General features: G+C 42.7%; 1 protein-coding gene across 1 annotated transcript in view; it reads left to right on the plus strand.

The window, feature by feature from the left end:
- Nucleotides 1-1,612: 1,612 nt before the first annotated feature.
- The window catches only part of RASEF (RAS and EF-hand domain containing), a 72,745-nt gene continuing 50,119 nt past the window's right edge, over nt 1,613-24,238 (plus strand). Inside the window, exon 1 of the mRNA XM_001489759.5 lies at nt 1,613-2,317. Within this exon, the coding sequence (XP_001489809.2) occupies nt 1,887-2,317 (431 nt within the window). The 5' untranslated portion in view covers nt 1,613-1,886. The remainder of the gene's footprint in view (nt 2,318-24,238) is intronic.

Raw genomic sequence — 24,238 nt, forward strand, 5'->3', positions numbered from 1 at the left:
TTGTGGGATGCTGCCCCAGCGTGTGTGGCTTGACAGGCAGTGTTGCGTCCGCGACCCATCAGAATCTGTGGACTCCTGGCCACCGAAGTAGAGCCGGTGAACTCAACCACTATGCCACCGGGTCAGCTCCAACAATACTTTAAATATCCAGTTTAATTTGTAAAGATTCAGTATATTTGTAAAACTTTAAAGGCATTACCAAGCTTTATATGAAATTAAATTTTACTTTATATGAAAAATCAATCTTTAGAATAAACAGGAAAGCACATAAACTCAAAATCAATTAACAATTTATACTGAACTAATGATAAAATTCATTTCAATGTATTAGCTGTCCACTTGCATAGAACTGTATTCACTGAGCAATTAGATTGCAAAACCAAGGCTTCTAATGGAATGCCTCTCATAATTTACCAGTTAAGTCCACAGATGGTGATTATCAGTTCCATTTACAGCTTGATAGATGCTGTGAGTGTTGACGGTGTTTATTGTGCTATTCATGGAGAAACAGTTCCTCAGACTTTCAGCGCTTAGCTCTCTGTTTACGAACTCTAGCCTGAGGGAATGGGCCAGTCAAATCTCCTACTTTATTTTTCATCATATTAAAAAATCAAAGTAATAAGCAATAAAGAGAATCCAGAACAAGACAAAATGGAAATACAGTCATAACTAAAAGAAATGACAGTAAATTAAAGAAAGCCTAAAAAGTGGAGGGAATGGATAACGTGAATAAAGTAAACATAACTCAAACGCATTTCATAGGCTGTAAGAATCACGGAAGGGAACATACGTCCGTAAGTCAAACGACAGAATGAGGGTCTCTCGGAAATGGAAGGACAGGATTTAAAAAAAAGTTCAAATGGATGAACTTGAAAGATGATGTACCCATAAGCAGTATTAAAGAAACAATAGCATTGTTGAAATAAGTGTTAAAGACCAAAGGGTAACATACATTTGGATATGTAATTTCCATAAGATTGGTTCGAAGAAAAAAAAAATCTACCCCAGTCTTTGCTTAAATATTGTCATCTGCCAAAGATTTTGGTTATTACCTTTCTCAGGTTGAGGAGACAAGGACTGAAAAAAATTAGTTGGATGTGGAGATCTGGAAGATCTATGTGATTTCTAACGTGTCAACTATTTGGACCTTCATGTTGGCCGGACAGGCGTTCAGGAAAGCCAGGAAAATCAGAGATTGGGGCCTTGTGGTAAATCTCGTACTTTGACTTGTAAGGATATTTGTACCTACAGAAGTTTACCAATTTTCCCGAATTAGAAGAAAATAAAGTACACATAACGTCAACGAATTTGGGATCCTACCCCCACCTTCCTTTTCTCTTTCTGCTAGTCAGCTTCCCGCCCTCAGGCCAGCTCTTGGCTTTACCGAGCAAACAGTGTTTACGCCGAAGGGCCCTGCAAGGCTCCTACCGCACCCCCAGTTCGGGCCGGGTCCCCAACTCCAAGACCCCGAGCCAGGCTCGGGCCAGGGCCCTGCACGGGAAGCACAGGCGGGCTCCCGGAGGCGTGGGAACGGGCGCCGCGAGCTCCTCCTCCCGGGCTGGGCGGCGCCGGGCCCGCGGGAAGGTGGCGAGGGCGGCCGTGCCGGGCGCTCAGCGGCGGGCGAGCGGGCGGGCACTGCGGGGAGGGCGCGGAGTCGGGGCGCGCTCACACCACTTCGGGGCCGGGAGCGCGCCGCCCCCACCCCGCCCAGGCGCCTGGCCCCGCCCGGGCATTCCCGCAAGTCGTCGAACCAGCCTGACTGGCCCAACTCACCGCGGATCCCGGCGGCAGCAGGTGGCCCCGGACGTGCCGCTGTCGCCGCAGCCAGGACGGGCAGCGCGCCCCATCGCGCCCTGGAGCCCTCTGGGCCGCCCCCGCCGCGCTGGATGGAGGCGGACGGGGACCGCGAGGAGCTGGCCCGGCTGCGCTCGCTCTTCGCTGCCTGCGACGCGAACCGCTCGGGGCGCCTGGAGCGCGAGGAGTTCGGCGCGCTGTGCGCGGAGCTGCGCGTGCGGCCGGCCGACGCCGAGGCCGTGTTCCAGCGGCTCGACGCCGACCGCGACGGCACCATCACCTTCCAGGAGTTCGCGCGCGGCTTCCGCGGGGCCCTCCGCGCTGGGCGGAGCGGGGGCTGGGGGTCCCCGGAGCCCGCGTCCGCCGCGGCCCGGGCTGGGCTCGACCCCGGGGACAGCGTGGAGGACGAGGGCGACGAGGACGCGGCGGAGGTGCTGGCCGCCCCCTGGGGCCCGGCGAGCCCTGGCCTGGCTTGGCAGGACTTCCAGGCGCGACTCGGGGACGAGGCCAAGTTCATCCCCAGGTGCGTGTGTGAGTTGGAGGGCGGGAGGTGATGAGGGTGTTTCTTGTCCTCCCGGGTGCGCTGCCATCTCTCCCTCTGACACTGTGGAGTATGCAGACCCACTGGACCCTGCTCTACTCTGCGAGTTGCCTTTCCCCATTCCGTGACTCACTTTAACTTTTCTGAGACGAGATCTCCTAGAGTTAAGGAAAGGGATTGCGGTCAGAGTCAGGATTTGGGGAGAAAGTTTCTCTTGCTCATTTCTGAGTCCTGCACCTGGCACTTTGTTAATTACACGTGGCCACAGTGAAATCCGCAGTGCCCTGAGAGTCTCACGGGACACCGCTTTAGGAGCGCTCAGCACATCTCAAGGCGGCCTGCTGACGTCACCTATTCAAGGCTTCCGGGCTACACTCCAGAGCCAAGGCCCGGAGCGGTGACCTGGACTGTTTGCCAGTTTGGCATCCTCTATAGTAATTTTGCATGTGTTTTCCTACGACTAAGGGGAAAAAGAGACATTGTTGGGCATTTATATTGCTGGACACATACACGAATTCGTTGATGCCTGCTGTGTGTTTCACAGCGTTCATTTTTTTAATTTTCTTAGTAGCCTTGGGGGTTGACTTTTTTATGTCAGATTGATGGAGAAACTTAGCCCAGAAATTTAGACCTAAAGACGTTAAGGGACTTGCCCGGTTTATAAAAGAGCAGGGATTTGATCCCAGATGTGAACCGAAAAACTCTCGCTTTTTATATAACACGATAAAATGATAAAATCATACAATAAATTCTCTACTCCTATGATTCCGACAAAATAACATAATATCAAGTTACTAACTTAATTCCCAAGAGGAAAGGGGATGCCTGCAGGTTCAGGGCATGTAGGGAAAGTTACTCCGGTTTTATTCTTGGACGTTAATTTGCATCTCTCCATGCCTTGGTTTCATGGTGTGTCTCCAGCTGCTACTTGTGCTTTTTCCTCAGGCTCTACAAACCTGTTAATGCTGTAAAATGTTTTTCTCCTCCTTGTTTGAAATTTTATGGAGCTCTGGCTGTCATTATGAAGATCTGAAAGGCATCATTTTGGTTGGCAGTTTACATTTGAGACATGAGACTCAGAAAACAACATAGCCCTGGGAGGCATCAGTGGCCTGCCTCACCCCTTCACAGCTTGGACCTGAGGGCTGGGAGGCCTCACTTCCTCCTCCGCCCAGCTTCTCCCTCCAGTTTGGAAAGTGTGGGGAACACTGGGCATGGAGAGTGACTCACTGCCATTTAAGAGGGATTGTGTAGAGAAAGTGGGTGTGATACTCACCTTTTCTAGTGTTTACAAATGAGTTAAAATGGAATGTCTCCACCAGGGAAGTAGAAAAATTTAAACGTTGCTGTAAACAATTCTTTGAATCATCTTTCATGTGTAACTTGGTTTGGGTCCAGCTAATTAGAAAAGGTAACAATTTTAGGAATAAGGAAAGGTGAGCCCACACCATATTTTTTACACACACACACACACAGATCTGCTTTTCACAGTTGTCAAGTCTCAGCAGCAAATATTTGACACTTAACCTTTAAAGGATTAAAACGACCTTAGGATCAGCATAAAAACCGGCACTTAATATTATCAGTGACAATGTTATTATCACGATGCCTTTCCAAACTCAGGTTATTAAATTTAATGGGGCCCCAGTGTCACCTGGTAGACTTGTGTTCTAAGCCCCACCTCCTTCTTATGTGAGATTAACAAGTACAATATTTGCCTTCCTGTACTTGTTTGAGTGGAAAAGAACTAAACTGAGTTGCTTCGTCTGATTGTTACCATGGCAGCCATTAACTGTTTTGGTAAATTGGATTGATTCTATTCCGCTTCCTCATACAGCTGCTCATCTTCCCTTCCTCTTTTCCAAAAGTGACAAATTTTGTTATTGATAATGCTGTTACTATTATTTCAGCCAAGTTAATTCTGCAAATGTTGTTGAATGCCTGTTTCGTGCCAGACACTATCTCAGGTACTGTCTTAGGTCCTTGGGAAAAAAGAGAAGGATGAGATATAGTTCATGCCCTCAAGAAGTTTGTAGTGTGGGTGAAACAGTTCTCACAGATTTCATCAAAGAACATTTAAAGGCAAGAGGGTTATTTGCAGGAAGCTCCATATATTGTGAGCAGAGCCCAACAGATGGCTGCAAGCCGGAGCTTTCCTTGAAGTCTTGAGTTTTATCTTTAAAAAAATTCATTTATTTGTTTGTTTTACTCCATAATATATTGGGGCTTGTTTTAATACAAAATGTTATATTTTCTTTTAATGGGAAAATTGTTTCTCCGAGAAGATGTGCCATTTCCGCTAGTGGCTTTCTTCCCACCTGGCCCTCCATCTTACCCCTGGTGGCATGCTGTCCCATGCCTATCCCACGGGGTATTCATGTCCTGTAATATAATAATGCAAATAGTGAAAATAATCAATAATACAAATAATGAAAATGGTCTCTGGGATGTATGTCAAAACTGAGGGACTTCTTCCTTTAAAGGCTGAAAGGGGAGTGTCCTGAGCAGTCTTGTGACCTGTTAACCTGAGCTGAGCAGATGCGAATGGTCTGTAGAGTCAGGATGGGTCGTCGCCACTTCCTAGTAAGCTGGAACGAGGTCAGCCAGCAGGTGAAACTAGAACGGGCAAGGCAATGTGGTTATGTAAGATACTCAGGAAGTAGGATTGTACCAGGCCAAGAAAAGTCCATGAAGTGGGGAGAGAATGTGCGGGGAGAGACAGACAGCAACCTTGTACTAGCCTCGCCTAGCTAATTTCTGGTGCCAGGGGCGTTATCTTGGTGAAAGGGAGCTTTGTACCCAGTAGGTACTCAATAAATGTACTCAGTGTTTACTGAATGAATCGAATGAGCCTGTGTTCTTCAATTCTTTGGTTCATATACTGAGAGTACAGTTAATTCATGCTGTGTGCATTTTCATCACCTCTTTTGTAGGTTCCCTCCCTGCCCGTTTTTTTAAGTTCCTGGTGTGAGCTGGTCATGGTGTTAGGAGATTGGCAAGGAGAGAAGGAAATAGGGGGTGTGTGTGCCTTGAGCATTTGACTGGGCAGGGGGATGGTGGGACTCATCTCTCTTCTCTAGGCAGAGCTGAGGCCTTTCAGAGTTTTCTCAGCTCCATTTGTAGTGATTTTGAGTATCATTTGTGAATTGATTCACTTTGTTAAATTAACTTAGAACCCCACATGCTCACAGACTGAAACATGAGGATCCACCTGGCATTGGAAGCACAATGAATTTGTGGATGGGCGCAGGTTCCTCACAACAGCTGGATCAGGGACAGACCCAGGGTAGGGGCCTGTGATGGAACAGGTGTTTGTCTGATTGGTGACCTGCCACACAGGGCTAGGGTGAGATTGGTTCAGATACCAAAATTGGTCCTGTGCCGTCAGCTGTTTCACATGGTTTGTGACCATTCTACAAGGTCCGTCCAAGGGAAGTCTTTTATTTAATAATTTAGAAACAGGAAATTTAATAAAGAACCCAAGCCACCCACGTGTGAACTGTATACAGATTGTCAAAACAGTTGACTAGAGCATGTCCATAGGCTATAGTGAGGATTGCTAAAATTGAAAAGGAAAGATGGACAGTTGAACCCCATCCCACTCAACTAGGACACTTTTAAAAACATGTAGCTGCACGCAGGCAGAGCCTGGTTACAGGACTGGTCAGGCTTTCTTTTCCATTTCCCCTTCTTGGGTTCCATGTTAGCCCTTTTCGGTCTGTCTGCTTTCGTGGTAACGTGGTTGCTTCGGAAGCCTGCTTCATGCACCTGATATGGGGCTTGGCAGGAAGGGAAGGGAGGGGACAGAGAGGCAGAGAAAGAGGTAAACTCAGAGAGAGGCCTGGAGACATAGAGTGAGAGGAGGTGAAAGACAAGGATCCAGAGATAGATGGACAGACACTGATTGATTGATTCAATAGTGCCTCAGTTTCCCCTCTCTTCCCACTCAGTGAGTTTATGGCCCTGAGCCAGCTTGAGGGGGAGAGGCAAACCAGTCTGCTTTGTTTGCTCTCAGCTCTTGCGTATCTTCCAAATGTGAGCATCTTGGTGCTTTGGACTCTGTTTGTAGTGTTTGAAGAGGAATATATTGTTTTCACTCATATGGCCAGTAATGTGTGGTGCTCATCGAAGGAGATACAGATTTGTTCCAGCCTTGAGGCAAGATGGTGGGTAGGACCCGAGTCCTGGAGGAGGTTCAAGAGTGTTTGGAGTGTGTGTGATGTTTCCTTCTGCACTGGCTTTGGGACCTACCTGTGCACCAGCCACAGCTTTTCCCGAGATTGTCTGCCTTTTCTGGATTCAGAACTGGGGACTGTATATCTGTTTTCTCGCTATTGCTGGCCTGTTGCCTTTGTTTTTTCACTTTAATGTGTCCTCTGTCTCAATTACGTGTGCATACCCTGCTGCTGAGTGGGAGAAACCTGTCTGTTAAGGAAACCACAGTTTTACCTGGAACCTTCCCAGCCTTGCCCCCGGGGCCTGGCCAGAGTCCGTGCATGGCTTAGTTTTTATGGACTGTACTTGCTGGTGGGGTCTCCTTCTGGTTCTGATATTTGAATTTCATCTCAAGGTAGTAATTTCTTTTTGGATTTCTGGTCCCAGAAAGGTATTCTGACCTTCCTGTCCTCAGAGGGCTGTCAGTTTTGGCCTTATGGACAGTGGCCTTCTTTGACCCTCAGATCTCACTGATGGTTCAGAGCTTTGCTCTCAGGTTTTGATGAGAGATTATTTTCTGTCCTTATGGTGTGGGCAGAAAGAAAAAGCCTTAACAGGGGGTGTCATTGGGAAGCCTGCACTCCAGGGACCATAGACTCTTCTGTAGCTTGTCTTGTCACCTAAAATGTTGATTTACTTCTCTTCCAAATCACTGTTCACATTCATGGTCATGCTATGAATTTGCACATATAAAAACCTTTACCTGTTTCCTGATTTCTACACGGTTACATAGTCTTATTTCACTTGTAAAATCAAAGTGGCTGCATCACGCTAGTGGGCCTTGAATGGAGCTTTGGAAGCTGAGGGCTGAAAGGAGAACCTTTAGATGACGGGAGAGGTGAGAACGCCATGTGAGTCAAGTGTTTGGGTTTTTTCTAGGATGGTGTATACAATATACACTCTTGCTTTGTGTATATCTCATTAAGCTTAGGTAGCACTTGACTGCGGTTTGTAGTTGAAGGAAGAAATGGAGAGAGATTATTTATCATGGGTGTTCAGGCTGCTCATCTGACTGTATTAGTCCCATATCAGGTTGTAAAATGGAAAGTAAACACCATTTTCCAGAGGGCAGTTGTAATGGTGGAATGCATTTGTGACACTTATGGATTCCCTGAAATTATTTCCTCAAAAAAACAATTTCATCGCTTCAACTTTGTAAATATTTGGGGTCTTCCAAATCAGCATTGCTTTTGTCAGGGTAATTATAAAAAGAGAAAAGTGAATTTTAACCCTTGAGGCCTTAGTGTATGTTTCTTATAAAAGCAGGATACATAGATGCAGTAGCTCAAACAGGTTTCTTTAATTCTCTAATTCACTCACTGTTGACATCCTGCGAGTGTCCTAAGCACCAGTGAGACTTCATAGACCTGATCCTGACCTTCAAGAAGCTTATTGTTTCACCTTCTTAAGTCTCTAGGAGTTTCTGCTACCCGAAGGACCTGGGATGCAGTATAACGAATGGAAAAATACCCCTGGCACATATCCTGGACTGAGGACATTTTATGTCAAGAGTGTTTCTCAAATCAGGGCCACAGACCCTTTGGGGTCTTTACATATGTACTTGGGAGTCTTGGAAGACTGAACATTTTTGTTTTCATTTTAATGAAATATAAAACAATTACATCTGAGCTCATTTGGAATCACCTGGATGACTCCTGCGTTACAGATTTGGCTGCACAATTTCAGAAGCTGCATTTGTGTTTAAGATTGTGCAGCATCCCACAGCACTACATTCATTGTTGTCGGCTGGTGAGGAGGGCCGGGCAGTGGTCTCCGGTGTGAATAAGGTATTCATGGAAATGGAAAGTGACTGACAACACAGAGTGTGGGGTTATCTGTGCTCTCAATAGAAAAGTATGGGAGAATGGAATTTTGATCACGTAAGTGTGCTCAAAAGAGCCACGTGCACGCTGAGGGTACCGTGCTGGTATTGGCCATGGTGATTTTGTTTCAGGTAGAAGTGCGTCTTCTGTCAGATTAGATGAATGTTGCTAATTCTGATGTCATTGATTTTGTTTCAGGTAGAAGTGCGTCTTCTGTCAGATTAGATGAATGTTGCTAATTCTGATGTCATTGATTTTGTAAATGTGTGTTGGCCTTATAAATGTTCTGAGCTATAAGTATAAGGAGTTTATATCTGGTTTATGTTTGTTCATAGTTAAGTAATGTGATAGAAACAATATTTACGTCAGCTCTGGAGTCCATAGGAGATATTTTCTTTAATAAGGTCTGCATGTTAATCAAGTGTGAGAAACACTGTTCTAAAAGGACTTGAACTCCTCAAGAACTGTATAGGATTGAAAACTTCTAGTTTCTCTATTTTTCACTACTTACTGATCTTGTCATTTAAATTGAGGGTGTAAAACTGTGGAAGTTCATCTTAAATTGCTCCCTGTCTTGTCATTTTTCCACAGAAGAAACTCTTCTTGCCTTTTTCCTATGTCTGTCCTTTCTTTCCTTTCTTCCTTCCTTTAAAAAAACATTTTTTCGTCTCCATCTGTGCCTGGGACTGTGCTAGGCATTGAGTGCTTTAAAATTGTATCCTGTCAAAAATCAGAGTTCCTTGGCCAGTTTCTCTGTATCCAGAGGTGACAACTCCAGTGGGGTATATAGAGTGGGAAGAATCAGGAGGTAGACGGTCTGGGTCCAGCTCTCTCGGGCCATCGGAAATCAAGCAGACCAACTAAATTCAGGGCGTTTCCTCCTCTCTTCACTAGAGCAGTTATGTCTCTCTATCCCCTGTGGTGGTGGTACAGTTCCGGCCGGAGAGACTCTAGGCCCCTGTCAGATGATGTCCACGTTCCTTTCTCTTTCTGTTCCACAGGTGACTAACGTAGTTGAGGGGACTCGCAAACGCAGAGGCATCTGGGGCCGGGCAGGTAACATTGATCCAGGGAGTGGTGTCTGGGCCCAGTGCTAGTCTCTGCTTTGTCTGCTGGGGCGATGGACAGCTGCTGCGAGGCCAGATAAAGGCCCAGTGTTGCTACGATGCCAGCTTATAAAAGATGGTAGAAATTTCCAATTTTGCCTGCTCTGTGGAGTTCATAGCATGGAGGTAGGAAAGATCCCATTTCCAATTTGTGTCCTCTGTTTCCTACCTGTGAATGTGCCCTGGTAAATTCAGGTGTCAGGTGTGATCTCGCTTTGAAGATCAATGTGGATGTGGGCATGGGGTTCCACGGCACCCTAACTTCGCACTTCAATGATGCTACTTCCCCCTCTTCCAAGTTTGTGGGATAGTATTTTGACCCAAAGATAGTCTATCTTTACTCTCTTTTTTGCTTTTGGATGTTGTTGTACTTCTCAGAGTTACCTTGTTCAGGCTCAACAGATGTGGCTGTACAATATTTTCTACCTCTAGGTTAGGCTGCCCTTGTTAGTGTGTACTTGGGGGAGGAGAGCTGAGCTCTGAATGTGCTGGGACGTCCAGAACACCTTTTACCCTGATGTCTGTTTTTCTTCATTTGAAGCTGGAAGTACTTGGCTGTCACTGTTTTAAGACATGTAAAAAACCAATTGGAATGGAATGATTTCTGGTTAAAAGTAAGCGAATTTAATTATGAGAGATCATTTGGAATATTTTGTCCTTCAGGCAAAAAATTTTTTATGGGAGTGCAAAGATGCTCAGCATCGCCAGTTATCATAGAAATGCAGATCAAAATCACAAACCACAATGAGCTGTCACCTCATACCTGTTAGGATGGCTGTTGTCAAAACACAGAAAGTAGTAAGTGCTAGTGAGGATGTGGAGAAATTGGAATCCTTGTGCACTCTTGGTAGGAATGTAAAATGTTGCATCCACTACGAAAACAGTATATAGGTTCCTCAAAAAATTAAAAATAGAGTTACCATATGATTCAGCAGTCCCACTTCTGGGTATATATCCAGAAGAATTGAAATCAGGATCTTGAAGAGATATCTGCACTCCCATGACCATTGCAGCACTATTCGCAATAGCCAAAGACGGAAACAACCTAAGTGCTTATCGATAGATAAATGGATCAAGAAAATGTGGTGTATACGTACAATGCAATATTATTCAACTTTAAAAAGGAAGGAATTCCTGCAGTATATGACAACGTGGATGAACCTTGAGGACATTATGCTAAGTGAAATAAGCCAATCACAGAAGGACGAATACTGCATGATCCACTTATATGAGGGATCTAAAGTAGTCACACTCTTAGAAGCAGAAAGTAGAATGGTGGTTGCCAGGGGCTGGGGAAGGGGAAATGGGAGTTGCTGTTCAGTGGGTATAGAGTTTCAGTCACTCAAGATGAAAAACTTCTAGAGATCTGCTGTACAAGAATGTTCAAATAGTCAACAGTGCTGTGCACTGTACACTTAAAATTTTGTTAAGAAGGTAGATTTCATGTTTTCTGTTTCTTAACCACAAGAAAAACAAATGTTACAGAAATATGGCCTTTTTTTGGCAGAGATAAAAAATTTGAATAGTTACAAAAGCTCTATGTCTTGTATTTTTTTGGAGCAGTCCCAAATAGAGGTTCTGATGACCTTTGCCCCTTACATGCACTCATACCTGTCAGGCCTTGTCTCGTTTTTAGGTGACCAAGCAGAAGCACTGGAGATAATGACACATTCTGAGCGCTCTGCCCAACCACAGACGCCCAAAGGGCAACCACTCTCTTCAATTTCAATATTTTAGATTTAGTTTTGGGACATTTTGGTATGTTCGGCCATGATACCCCATTGTGATCTTTTACAGCTATAAAATTATGTGGCCCTTTTGTTATAATGGAATCTTTGACCAAGAATGGTTTTTGAATGTTTGGATTTGAAGCAAAAAAGTGCAAATGAGTTATTTATTCTGCAGTTTGAGTGCTGGGGTGAAAGGATCGTCTGCTGTCAGCCACCTGTGCTGCCTGGTCCAGAGGCAGACGGGCTCGGGGGAGGTTGGGCAGCATTGGCTGACTTTTCGCCCATCTGCTTAGGTGTGCTGGCTGTACCGTTTCGTCCCCTGACATGACACAGTCGCCTCCTAATTCTCACTTCTGTAGCACAGGGTTACAGTTTGCTCTGAGCTGAGGTGGAAGAATTCCTGGAGAGTCAACTGACTTTTGCTCAGAAAATCCATATTTTCAGGACGTTTGTATGTCATGTTTTCTGACGGACACACGATAAACTAGTGTTAGTGTTTGTGACGCAGAATACTTTCTCTTTTCCTCCTTGGGCATCTGTTGGCATAGCTTGTACTTCAGTCTAGCAGATATAGCTAGCTTGTGGATGTTAGTGAATGAGTGATGGTGCAGGCATTTCTGCTCTAACACAGTGTCTGCGTTCCAGAAAAATCTAATATTCTGCAGACATACACAGGGCATATGACAAAAGAGTAAGGATGGGTTGACCACTTAATATCTATACAACTTTATAACCAGAGTACTCAAAAAGCCAGTAACAATGCTAATAAGATACTAGCACAATAAGAAAAAAGGCCACATTAGATTCTTCATAGACATAGAAATACAACAGTCCAGAATACCTGTAGATGTTTTAAAAAATAAAAAAATAAGATTTTACAGTTTTTTATTTTTTGAAGGTGAGGGTAGCTTGATGGAAGGAGGTGTAGTGTTGTGGCTGCTGAGTTATGGGGACAAGGACAAAAAGCACAAAGATCTGAGGGAACCAAGACAAAACACATGGACATTCTGTGCCCAGAGGAGGACCCCAGGGCTAGTGGGCATTGTGTCCAGCTCTGTGTTCACCTGCAGCCCGCTGCCCTCAGCTGTAGTCATGGACTTGCATTTGGCGGCTGTTACTTGGGGGCACAAAGCATTAACATGCTGGGAAATACAACTTCCACTTTAGCATCGTTCACCTACTGACCTGGAGAATAAGCTAATTGATGCTGTAGGAACGTGCATTGTGGCAGAGCAGTCCTGTCTTGAGTACAAATTCATGAGAGGCCCAAGCCAGACAGAGAGCCTGGGATGAGTGTCCTTTGATTCTGTGTGTGTAGACTCAGAGGGTTTATCCTGGTCTACAAGGATACGCATTGTCTCTCTCCTAGGAGGGCCCAGTGAATCAGCTGTCTTCGGGCCAATAAGAATCTGTCAGTCTACAAAAGTCCACAGAACTGTCCCACAGGCTGGTACAATCCTACTGAACCCTGGCGAGGATTCAAATATTATGGTATAGCCAGGCATTTGGGGCCTTGAAAAGTGACCTCTGTCACATGGTATTTGTTATTAAAGTTCTTTTTCAACAACTGAATACGAATTCAGTTCTTATTGAATTCAACTTATTCAATTGAATAAGCTGAATAATCTTATTCAGTCCTTTTAGGCAGTGCTACATATCTTCACTGTGAAGCTGGTACATTTGTTTATATGTGATTAGCACCAAGGAAAAGTGTGATGATTTAAGCCACTGCCTACTTTAGGGTTCTCTAGAGAAACAGAACCAATAAGGGGTGTGTGTGTGTGTGCGCATGTGCGTGTGTCTGCATATCTATGTGTGTGTGTACAGAAGATATGTATGTAGAGACATATACAGATAGATTATCTGTATAAGAGAGAGTGAGAAGGAAATTTATTATAAGGAGTTGGCTCACATGCTGTGGAGACTGTCAAGTCCAAAATCTGCAGGGTAGGCTGACAGGCTGGAGACCCGGGAGGAGTCCATGTAGCAGTTCGAGTCTGAAGGCCGTCTGCTGGCAGAATTCCCTCTTTCTTGGTGGAGGTCAGTCTTTATCTTAAGGTCTTCAACTAACTGCCCACATTATGGAGGGGTCGTCTGCTGTACTCAGCTCTACTGACTTAAATGTTAACCTCGTGTACAAAATACCTTTACAGCAATATCCAGATGTGTATGACCCAATGTTTGAGTACTGTAGCCCAGCCAAGTTGACACAAAGAATTAACCATCACAGCCACTAAGAAACTTTTTCAGATATTCTCAGTTTTTGTGTGAATCAATTTTGAAAAGATCAGAGAGCATTTTTTTTAATGCTTACAGCTTATAAAATATAAAATATACTAGAAAACTTTCAAGTATTTATTTGAATCTGGAAAAATCCCTGTGCATATATTATGTTCCTCCTAAACCCCTTCGATATGCCTAAATGCATCAAAACAACATACTGAATTTCTGGGGCGACTTTAAGGGTGTTAACATTTTTCTTTCTGCCAAGAAGGGGCTTGCCCTCCCGGAGTTTGTGACTCTGAGATGCCCTGGTGGGACAAGAGGGCCTATCATTCACCTTGTCTCCACCCTTCCATTCTCACCCTCCAGTCTTACTCTTCATCACAATGTCTGTAATTCTAACCTAAGCACCTCACAGAAGAGGCCTCTAGGATTTGAGCAGGCTTGGCCGTCTGGAGAGCCAGGCCAGCATTTTACTCTGCTGCTCTTCGCCAGGTGGACTGACTGCTTGTGCACTTCCTTTATGGGAAATGCATTATGCTAAGCAGTCCAAAGGCTGAAGTTTTAATGAGAAACAATAAAAATTCCTTAGAGCGGGACCAGCTCCTTATTCTGCCGTCCCCACCTACTAGTTGTTGTCCTTGAGTTGGTAGTTGCTAACAGGGATGCAGTTTGAGAGGCATGGGGAAGCCCAGACGTAGTCCACCAGATATAGGTCCTAAAATTCAGCCATAAGAAAGCTGCTGGTTCCATGCTCTTGTCCCCAGGATGGGGCATTATCACTGCCCAGCAGCTCAGCAGACACTGGTTCTAAATCCCTCTTTTCTCAGGCGTTGCTGCTCAGACCAGCAGCGTTGGCAACCCCTGGGAGCTGTTCTAGAAATGCAGACACTTGGGACCCACTACAGACCTCCTCGTGCATCTGCATTTTAACAAGATCCCTGCGTGATTTGTGCACGTATTGAACTTTGCTGAGGAAATGAGAAATGAGGGTATGTGATGTGGCGACGTGTGGTCGAGACCTGCTTTAAAAAATTTACAAAAGACCTAGAAAGAGAATGTCCAACTGAGGTAGAAAAGGTAAAACTTCACATACTTCCAAGTTTTGCCTTGGGTTGCCTCTGGCTATTTGAAATTCTGAACTGTGAAGTGTTCTTGACTGAATTTACCATGAAGATAAGTAATTTATACTTCATCAAGTATATCGTGTATTTTGTGACTATTCTTCAAAGACAAATACACATACAGCAAAGTGCTCAGACCCTTTAGTGGACAGCTTGCTGCATCTTCACAGACGAAATGCTCGCATCCTCAGCATCTGGAGCAAGAAGCAGGACATTTGCAGAAGCTCCTCAGTGCTCCCTTCCAGTCCCTACAGCCCCCGCCCCCAGGGTAGTCATAATCCTTTGTCTGTTTTCTTTCTTACGTTGGCTTGGCTTCTTGCATCAGCATTATGTTTGTGAGCTGGTATTTGTAGATCTGTCATTTGTGTTGCTGTAGCTTCACTGTGTGAAGATACCACAATTTATTTATCCATTTTACTATTAATGGCCACTTGGGTGATTTCCACTTTGTGGCTATTACAGATGGTGCTGCAATGAGTAGTCTGTCACATGTCTTTTGGTGAGCATGTGGCCACATAAAATGCAGTGCTTTTAATAATTGTTTTCAAAATCATTTAAGCTTTCCTTGCTGATGCAGGGTCATCATTATGAAGTCTGGCGTCATCCTGGCTGCAGTATAGTGATATCCCCAGTATTGCAGAGATGGTAGCTCAGCTTGACTTGTTGAGTTCCTGTATGCATTTTCTGCTCTTGCTCTCAGGCTGCCAGGTTACAAGGCACTATTGTCATTTCCTCCCTCTTTCCTAGGTACCTTCATTTGCTGAAGATTCAGAGAGCAAATGATCAGATGTATCAGAACTGCATTTTAAAACCCCTGCTTGAATGCAGGTTACTCCTTTGCCAAGCAGGGGTGTCTCAGAGGCTGTTTTTCATTCTTTCCTGACTTTCAACCTTCTTTTAGATTCCACGTGGAGCCTGATACCTGAGTTTCAGATGGCTGGAGTGTTGCCATCATTTTGGAGTTGTTATTTCTGTTTGTCTTCATGTTTTAACTCCTTTTCCCGTTTTGTGCATATTGAAAGATCCCCAAAGTAGACTCTGTAGTTCTAAGTTATCCTTGTAGAAATTACGCCATTTAGAAAGACAAGCGCACAACATGGCTTTATAGCATTATGAATACATAGAAGAAGTAGACATCTAGCCAGGAGTGGGTGTGGGCTTGTGCTGAGATGCACCCATGGGAGTCTGGCAAGATAGGGGCTTGCACCTGTGTCTTGGGTCCCCAGCCCAATAATTGGTCATTGAAATTATTTTTAATGCTCACTTTTTTGAGTATTGGGGACATGCTACAAACACTATCGTGGAGGCAGACATCCTGCTGCTCTGTGGGTTCTCCTCGTCCCTTCAAGGGAATGATTGTAGTAACTTCATTACAGCTCCTTCTTTAGTATTTCGTTGGAAAGCAACCGTTCAGCATTCATTTCCATTTTGTTTAGTAGCTTTTGGGCCACCTGTACTGCCCGGAGGGGATGTCATCCATGCAGGTGAGAGAGGAGGGCAGCTCGTACCAGAGAACCAGAACTGGAAACCAGGGAAGAGTAAAGGTTTGGGATGAAAAATACAAACTGAGATAAATGTAAATACCCAGCTCACTGAAATTGCTTTTTCCTTATCTGATGACCCAGTGAGTTAAGATGATGACTCAATTAAGAGAAGACCGGTTTTTCTTTTCCTGGCTCTCCTGAGGGCCTGAGGTCAGATTCCATCAGGAGATAGTGTTTGCAAATCTGAAGGCTGTTTGCTTTTTAGTGGCCTGTGGCTCTGGGAGCTCAAAATGGACTAGTTTTCGAGACAGCTGATCCTGGAATAATGTGAAAAAGTCAGATTTTAATAGGATTTTTGGCTACCTTCTTTTTTTAATCACATTGCTGAAAGTCACCCGTCAGTTCTTCAGAAAATCAAATGAAAAACTAATTACACTTTCCTGCCGGCTGCTGGGAAAGCAATGAAACGGACAGTTGAGGAGCAGTGGGGTGTATCTGGGGAAGCTCCTACCTTGTGGAAAATACGCCCCAGGCACCATCGAACGAGACTGGGAGCCTCTCCAAGGGGCTTAACTGTTGAAATGTTGAATTAAAGATGTCAACAACATTTTATTTTAAAGGGGAAACGTGTTCAAGAAAATTTATAAGAAAGTCTCTACAACTAATTTTGCTTTAGTTTAATAGTTTTGATCTGTCTCTTTGCATAGAACAGAGAGACTGGAAAACCATTATTCATTTCAATGATTCTTAAAAGTAGATTTTAAATAATTCTTTCTATGACTTTTTTTGTACAGTAACTAAACAGTACCATGTATACAGATAGTTTTAATTTAAGATAGTTCAAAGATGTTGTCAGAGAAAAGAAATTCTTGTTTAATTACATGCTCTTTCACAGCAAACTCTTGTAATTGTTGAGAGGGGCTTTTAAGAAGGCCAGAGTAGGTTGTGTATAATCTCCAACAGATTTCCTTGCCAGAATCATCTGTACTCTATATGGTCAATATTTAGCTGTTGACAAAAATGTGACTATAGCTTAGGCACTAAACAGTTATCCTTCTATGATATCAATCATAATTTACAGTTAAATGTCAATCATTCAATAATTAGTAGTTGGTGTTCAAATATATTACATGTTAAGTCAAGAAATATATTTGTGGTATTGGCATTAAAACAGACACATAGAATAATGGAACAGAGTAGATATCCCAGAAATAAACCCACTCTTATATGGTCAATTGCTTTACGACAGAGGAGCCAAGAACATGCACAAAGGAGAAAGGAGGGGCCAGCCCGGTGGCGCAGTGGTTAAGTTCGCACGTTCTACTTTGGCAGCCAGGGGTTCGCTGGTTCAGATCCCAGGTACAGACATGGCACTGCTTGGCAAGCCATGCTGTGGCAGGCGTCCCACATATAAAGTGGAGGAAAATGGGCACGGATGTTAGCTCAGGGCCAATCCTCTTCAGCGAAAAGAGGATTGGCAGCAGATGTTAGCTCAGGGCTAATCTTCCTCAAAAAAAATAAAATAAAAAAATTAAAAAGGCGAAAGGAAAGTCTCTTCAATAAATGGTATTGAGAAAACTGGACAGCCATGTGCAAAAGAATGAAACTCGACCACTATCTTACACCATACACAAAAACTAAGTCAAAATAGGTTTAAGACTTGAACGTAAAACTTGAAACCATAAAACTCCCAGAAGAAAACATAGCCAGTGAGCTCCTTGATGTCACTCTTGGCAATGATGTTTTGAATTTGACTCCAAAAGCAAAGGCAACAAAAGCAAAAATAAACAGGTGGGACTACATCAAACTAAAAAGCTTCTGCACAGCAAAGGAAACCATCAACAAAATGAAAAGGCAACTTACAGAATGGGAGAAAATATTTGCAAATCATATATCTGATAAGGGGTTAATATCCAAAATATATAAAGGATTCATACGACTCAACAACAAAAAATCTGATTAAAAAATGGGCAGAGGATCTGAATAGATATTTTTCCAAAGAAGATATATAGATGGCCAGCAGGCCTGTGAAAAGATGCTCAGCATCACTGATCATGAGGGAAATGCAAATCAAAACCACAGTGAGCTATCACCCCTCACCTGTCAGAATGGCTATTATCAAAAAGACAAGAAATAAGAACTGTTGGCAAGGATGTGGAGAAAAGGGAACCCTTGTGCACTGTTGATGGAAATGTAAATTGATGCAGCCACTTTGAAAATCAGTATGGAGGTTCCTCAGAAAATTAAAAGTGGAACTATCATAGGATCCAGCAATTCCACTACTGGGTATTTATCCAAAGAAAATGAAAACACTAATTTGAAAAGATATACGCGCCCCCATGTTCATTGCAGCATTATTTACAATAGGTAAGACATGGAAGCAACCTAAGTGTCCATCAATGGATGAATGGATAAAGAAATTGTGGTATATATACACAATGGAATACTACTCAGCCATAAAAAAGAATGAAATCCTGCGATTTGCGGCAAACATGGATGGACCTTGAGGACGTTATGCTAAGTGAAATAAGCCAGACAGAGAAAGAGAAATATTTGTGATTTCACTTATATGTGGAATTGAAAAAACAAAACAAACAAACAAAACAAAACCAGACTCATAGATACAGAGAACAGATTGGTAGCTGCCTGAGGGAGGGGGGCTTGATGGGGCGAAAGGGAGCAAGGGGTACAAACTTGCCGTTATAAAATTAAGTCTTGGGGATGTAATGTACAGCATGGTGGCTATAGTCAATAATGTATTACCTTTGTGTGATGACACAGGATAACTAGACTTATCGTGGTGATCATTGTGCAGTGTAAACAAATGTCAAAGCATGACGCTGTACACTTGAAACCAATATAATATTGCATGTCAATTATACTTCAATAAGTAAGCAAAAAACCACAAATCTGAAGTGGAAGTGACTGAAGGGTCCTCTGCGTATTAGAAAAGTTAGTTACAAATCCCAGCTGGACAGAGGGTTTCTCCAGTTGACAATTTTTGACTCTTTCAGTTTTCTTAGTATGGATTATATTGTAAATATTGGGCACCTCCCCTGTTGGAAACAATGTGAAAGGAGAAAAGGGAAAAATAAAGGAAGGAGAAGGCAGCCAGCAGGTGGAAGAGTATTTGTGTACGCTCTTGCCTGTGGAGTTCAGAAGCAATCTGCTGTACTTTCTAGAAACTCCTCCTTTCTCACTGTGTTCAGAAGTGAGACACTTTTTAGATTGGCAGTCGGATTTCCCATAGTTCTCAGCCCCAACCCTGTGCCAGGCAAGGTTCATCTGTGCCTCCACACTGCTGTCTTCTTTACCCTCTCTGAGTCAGAATCCTTAGGCCGCCTCAGATCCATTTCAAAATCCCGCCTTCTCCGCTTCACCCCCCATTGAGTCCTCCTTCCCAGGCCTCTGTCTTTCATTCATTAATGTAGGATCTGTTGCAGGTCAGATATCTGGGTGCTGCAAGGGGAGTGGAGGCTGATATGGTGACCGGGAAGGTAAACATCCACAGAAAACTCAGTACGCAGAGCTTCAGATAAGTGTAGCAGGGGATCTGAACGGAAGGATTTCTTGTGGTTGGAGTAGTCAGGGCAGGCTTCCTGGAGGAGGTGACTTTCGGGAGAACCTTGACTGATGTGCAGGGTTTGATTTCTAGATAGGAAATACAAAAGGTATTGATTTTGATCAGAGACTTAGAATAAAATGTACTTTGGCTAGGAAGGGATAAAGCTGTTTTCCAATCCTTTTCAGTCTCAAAGATTGAAAAAAAGTAGTTAAGGGATGGGATGATGTTGAATTAACCAAGGTAACATGTTTGATGTTAACATTGTCTCCTTTGTTGAACGTTGTGTGTTGAGCATGTGCAAAATATTTGAGGACAATGAGTGCCTAAGGATGCCTCAAAGATGAGAAGGGTGAAGGAAATGAGATGGGAAAGTAGAGTGGCCATAGAATTGATTCTCCAAACCAGAATCTTCTTGTGAATAAAATCAGAGGAACTACTGTGGTTACACTTCTCTGATTTATTGAAGTATTTTATATCCTGACAAATTGCTTTTATTATATACATGGTCCTATAAAATAGTTCCATTCCAAAAGTTAAAAAAGTTATTTCTAAAAGATATAAACATTTTGTGTGTGTTAAAATAAAGAAAATCTTTATATCAATTATGTGAACATTAAAAAATTGCATATAAAAGTTAAAAAAGTTATTTCTAAAAGATATAAACATTTTGTGTGTGTTAAAATAAAGAAAATCTTTATATCAATTATGTGAACATTAAAAAATTGCATAAACAATAGTTTCAGAAAAATGTTCAAGTATTTTAGTCAGTTACTTTGCATATCTCTCTCTAATACTTTTCTGAAGAATACATCTTTTTTCAGTGTGGTCTTATTATGCTTTTTTCCTCCATAAAATTGCTTGTAATCTTCTTTAGAGTTACATAATTGTTGACATCAGCAATTGACTCTTCTCTGTAGGTCATAATGTTTTTAATTAAGAAAACATTCTCTGTATAAGTGCTGAGATAAAAGTGTAGAGAAAATTCTGATAAATGGAGGATATTCTCGATTCTATTTAGTTTTGGTATTGGCGTGTGTAAACATTGACATAAGTAAATATTTCAGCCCATGGTTGTCACATGCTCTGTTTTTGCCTCCCTTCTAAGTACTTTCTTTGACAAATATTTGACGAGTTTCCTAACTTTTGTAAGATAGGACTTGTCAAATAAGCTCTCTCCATTGATGAGGCTTCAATGTTTTCCCATGCTCAGATGCTTCAAAATAGTAGGCCTTTTCAATTTCATCTTATTTTGGTACAGAATGTAAATTTAATCAAGTGAAAATAGGTCCATCAGAAGATTTTTCCCTAAGTTGAGATGCTCCAAATGGTAATTATGAAGTTTTGGAGTTAGATTGTGCACCATTTGAGCTCTCATCATTTAATCTGTTTAGTTCCTCAGTATCTTCCTGTTTTCAGCCTTAGTTTAAAATTTATTCCAGTCTGTTTACAGCTTCAGAAGCTGAAGGTAGTTTTTATGGCTCCCCTTGTTGACTAATTTGATAAAAGTTTTCCAACAGATTTTGAGCAGAAGGTAATGAAAATGTAGAGGACTAGTTTACAAAAAAACATGGAACGATTTGCTAAGTAGTTCTTCAGAGATTCAGACGTTTCCAGAACCCCACTGATGCCAGGCCGCAAAGAGAGACAGGAAGCGCCCTGGAAGTGTTCAGACGCTGCAGCTGTGTTGCAGCCAGTCCAGCTGGTAAGATGTCAGAGCCTGTTGGGATGCGCTGAGAAGCCCCACCACCAATTCCGGGTGCGTTTCTACTTCACAGATTTCTTAATTGAATAAAAGTCTAATTTTTCCCACAGTGCTTTACTCCTGTTTTTCAGTGAATTTATAATAGTATCCATAATAAGGCTGGATGTTTTACCTTCAACAGGATGAACTTCCAAAAGCTTTACTTTGATTCCATAAAGTGGATAGAAAAAAATCAAACCATTATTAACTGGAGTTAACTGATTTTCTTTTTGAGGCATCTGATCAGACTGATCAACTACCCTCGTTTACATTGTGAAGTTCTTTTTCTGCTAGTGGAGATAACATAGACAGCTATCTCCTCACTGTCTGCGTTTGTACGAGAAAACTTGGAATTGAAAATGGGCAGAATCCGTTTAGAGGAACCGTCCTTTGATGGAAGGAAAAGTCGTGCTTCCCAGGAGGTGGTACGTGAACCTTCGGCAGCTGCCCCGGGAATTGCAGACTCCCAAGAGAAGCATAGTTTTCTTAAGATGGAGATGCTGAGGCCTCTTCAGGAGATTTCTGGTTTTCTCCTTGGTTTTCTTGTGGTTAATGATATCAGTCTAGTCTGCTATGATGTAGGATAAATGTCGACAAATATTTTTTTTAATAAGTTATTTTGTTTTGGAATTATGTTAGATTTACAAAAACACCGTGAAGATAGTACATAGAATTCCCATATAACCTGCACCCACTCTCTCCCATTATTAACAGCCTGCATTGGTGTAGTACATTTGTTACGGTTAATGAACTGATGTTGATATGTTATTATTAACTAAAGTCCATACTTTATTCAGATTCCCTCAAATGACCATTTTTTTAATCCCATCCAGGATTAGTTGTCATGTCTCCTTAAGCTCCTCTTGGCTGTGACAGCTAACAATAACAACATTTCGAGCAAGTTACACATTTATCACCGTCTTTCTTGAGAAATTGGAATTTGGTACTTTTTATTAAGCACACACCTGTGTTTGTTTTTTGAGGTCATTACTGCTGAAACGGTTTATGTTATTGCAAAATCTAAAAGCATTACCATCTAATAAAATGACTAGTTATACATTTTAAACCGTACTAAAAATGATTATGTAGGAAATCATTATGATTATGTAGGAAGCGCATTCCAGTTACTCTCCATTGCTCTGTGGCAGGACTGTCCAACTTGTATTTTCTGTACCTATTTCAAGTACACTGTGCCTGTAATGTGCCTGTTTCGAGTTGATTTGGCCAGACGGCTGCCTGGCAGCATTGCACCTCTTGCAGGTAGCGGCACAACTGGCTGGTTCTCCAGGTGGCCTATAAGCAGCCAGCTCCAGTGTTTCTCCATCACCTGAGACCTGAAGGAGTTATCTGTCCCCAGCTTCTCTTGTCTGAGCTTAATTTGTTTTATCAGTGGGTGCTCTGTTTCCTGCTTCTGAAAGGAAGGTCTTGGTTACATTGTGTCTGGAAAGGTCAGGAAAAGGGAGATGAGTGTATCACTGATTGTCTTCCTAGATTTAGCCACATATTAATGAGAAGTCTTTTCATTGCATGGTTGTTTCACACACTCCTAGGCAAACGCTGGAGGTAAACAGTGCGGATCCACTAATTTACTCTGGCTTATTTTAATGCAGCAGTTAAAAACTTTAATGCACAGTTAGTACACAGTTTAATAATAGTTACTAACTGTGACTTTTTGATTAAAAAAAAGAATTCTGGATAAATGCTAAAGTAGACAGGATACAGGACAACAAGCGTAAACTAGAATTGTCCTCAGCAAATCTGGGAAGGAAATGGATATCTTCTGAAGGGAAATTTTGCATAGAAACTGATATGGCACTTTTTATTCTTTCCCCAACCCCTATCTTTCTTGCCAAAATAGAAAGAAATTTTCAGTGAACAATAACTATAATACACTTACTTGCACTAACATTACTAGATTATGCCTGCGTTTAACTTAACTCAAAGTAAATTGATGGAAGAGAAATATTGGGAGAGTGAATGTGCATTGTAAGATGAGTACTCAAGTAAAAGGGTACATATTCTCATATATACATGTATGCACGTATAGCACATTGATAATGTGATATTCATATATAAAAAGGTTTGATGTGGCCCTGGGGCAGGATGTGAACAAAAGCCAGTTTTCCTCCATATAGAAGGATTAGGTCTGTATTGCCCCGTCCCCATTCCTATGCTCAGGGCCTTATGTTAATAGACTATAATAGGGATTAAAATAAGGCCCATTTGGCCCTCTGCGTGTTTGTGTAAATAAAGTTTTATTGGAGCACAGCCAAGCTCATTTGTTTATCTATCTGTTTATTTGTGAACAGCTATGGCTGTTTGCATGCTACAGTGGCAGAGTTGAGTAGTTGCCACAGAGATCATAAATATTTTCTATCTGATGCTTTATAGAAAAGGTTTACTGGCCCCTGGCCTGTCAGCTTTGCAGGCTGACCTCGGGCACGACCCCATTCTCATTTTCCAGTTTCCCCTACACTGGCACCTGTAGGACAACATTTCTGTCCATGGGCCATCCACACCACACTGCTGTCTTCCTTTTAGCCCTTTCACAGAACATAACACGGACACAGGCAGGAGATGATCACCTACTTCTTTCTAACTCATTCAGGCAGAGGAGTCACAGATCATAGCAATGGCTAACATTTATGGATTGCCTGCAATGTGCCTCATGCTGTCACATGTGCTTCCGTCGGGGTTCATCCTCATGATGTCATGCGGTAAGTTCCAAAACTCACTTTGTGGCTGAGGAAACTGAAGCTCAAAGGGTTAAATATTTTGCCCTGGGGCACGAAGCCGGGATGTGGTGAAGAAGCATTTGAACTTAGCCAGGCCATTACACCTATTCCGTGCACTATTCACTCAGGACTTCAGAAGCCCTCTGTTTCAAGTGTG

This window comes from Equus caballus, chromosome 23, assembly GCF_041296265.1.
Source record: "Equus caballus isolate H_3958 breed thoroughbred chromosome 23, TB-T2T, whole genome shotgun sequence".
Lineage (NCBI taxonomy): Eukaryota > Metazoa > Chordata > Mammalia > Perissodactyla > Equidae > Equus > Equus caballus.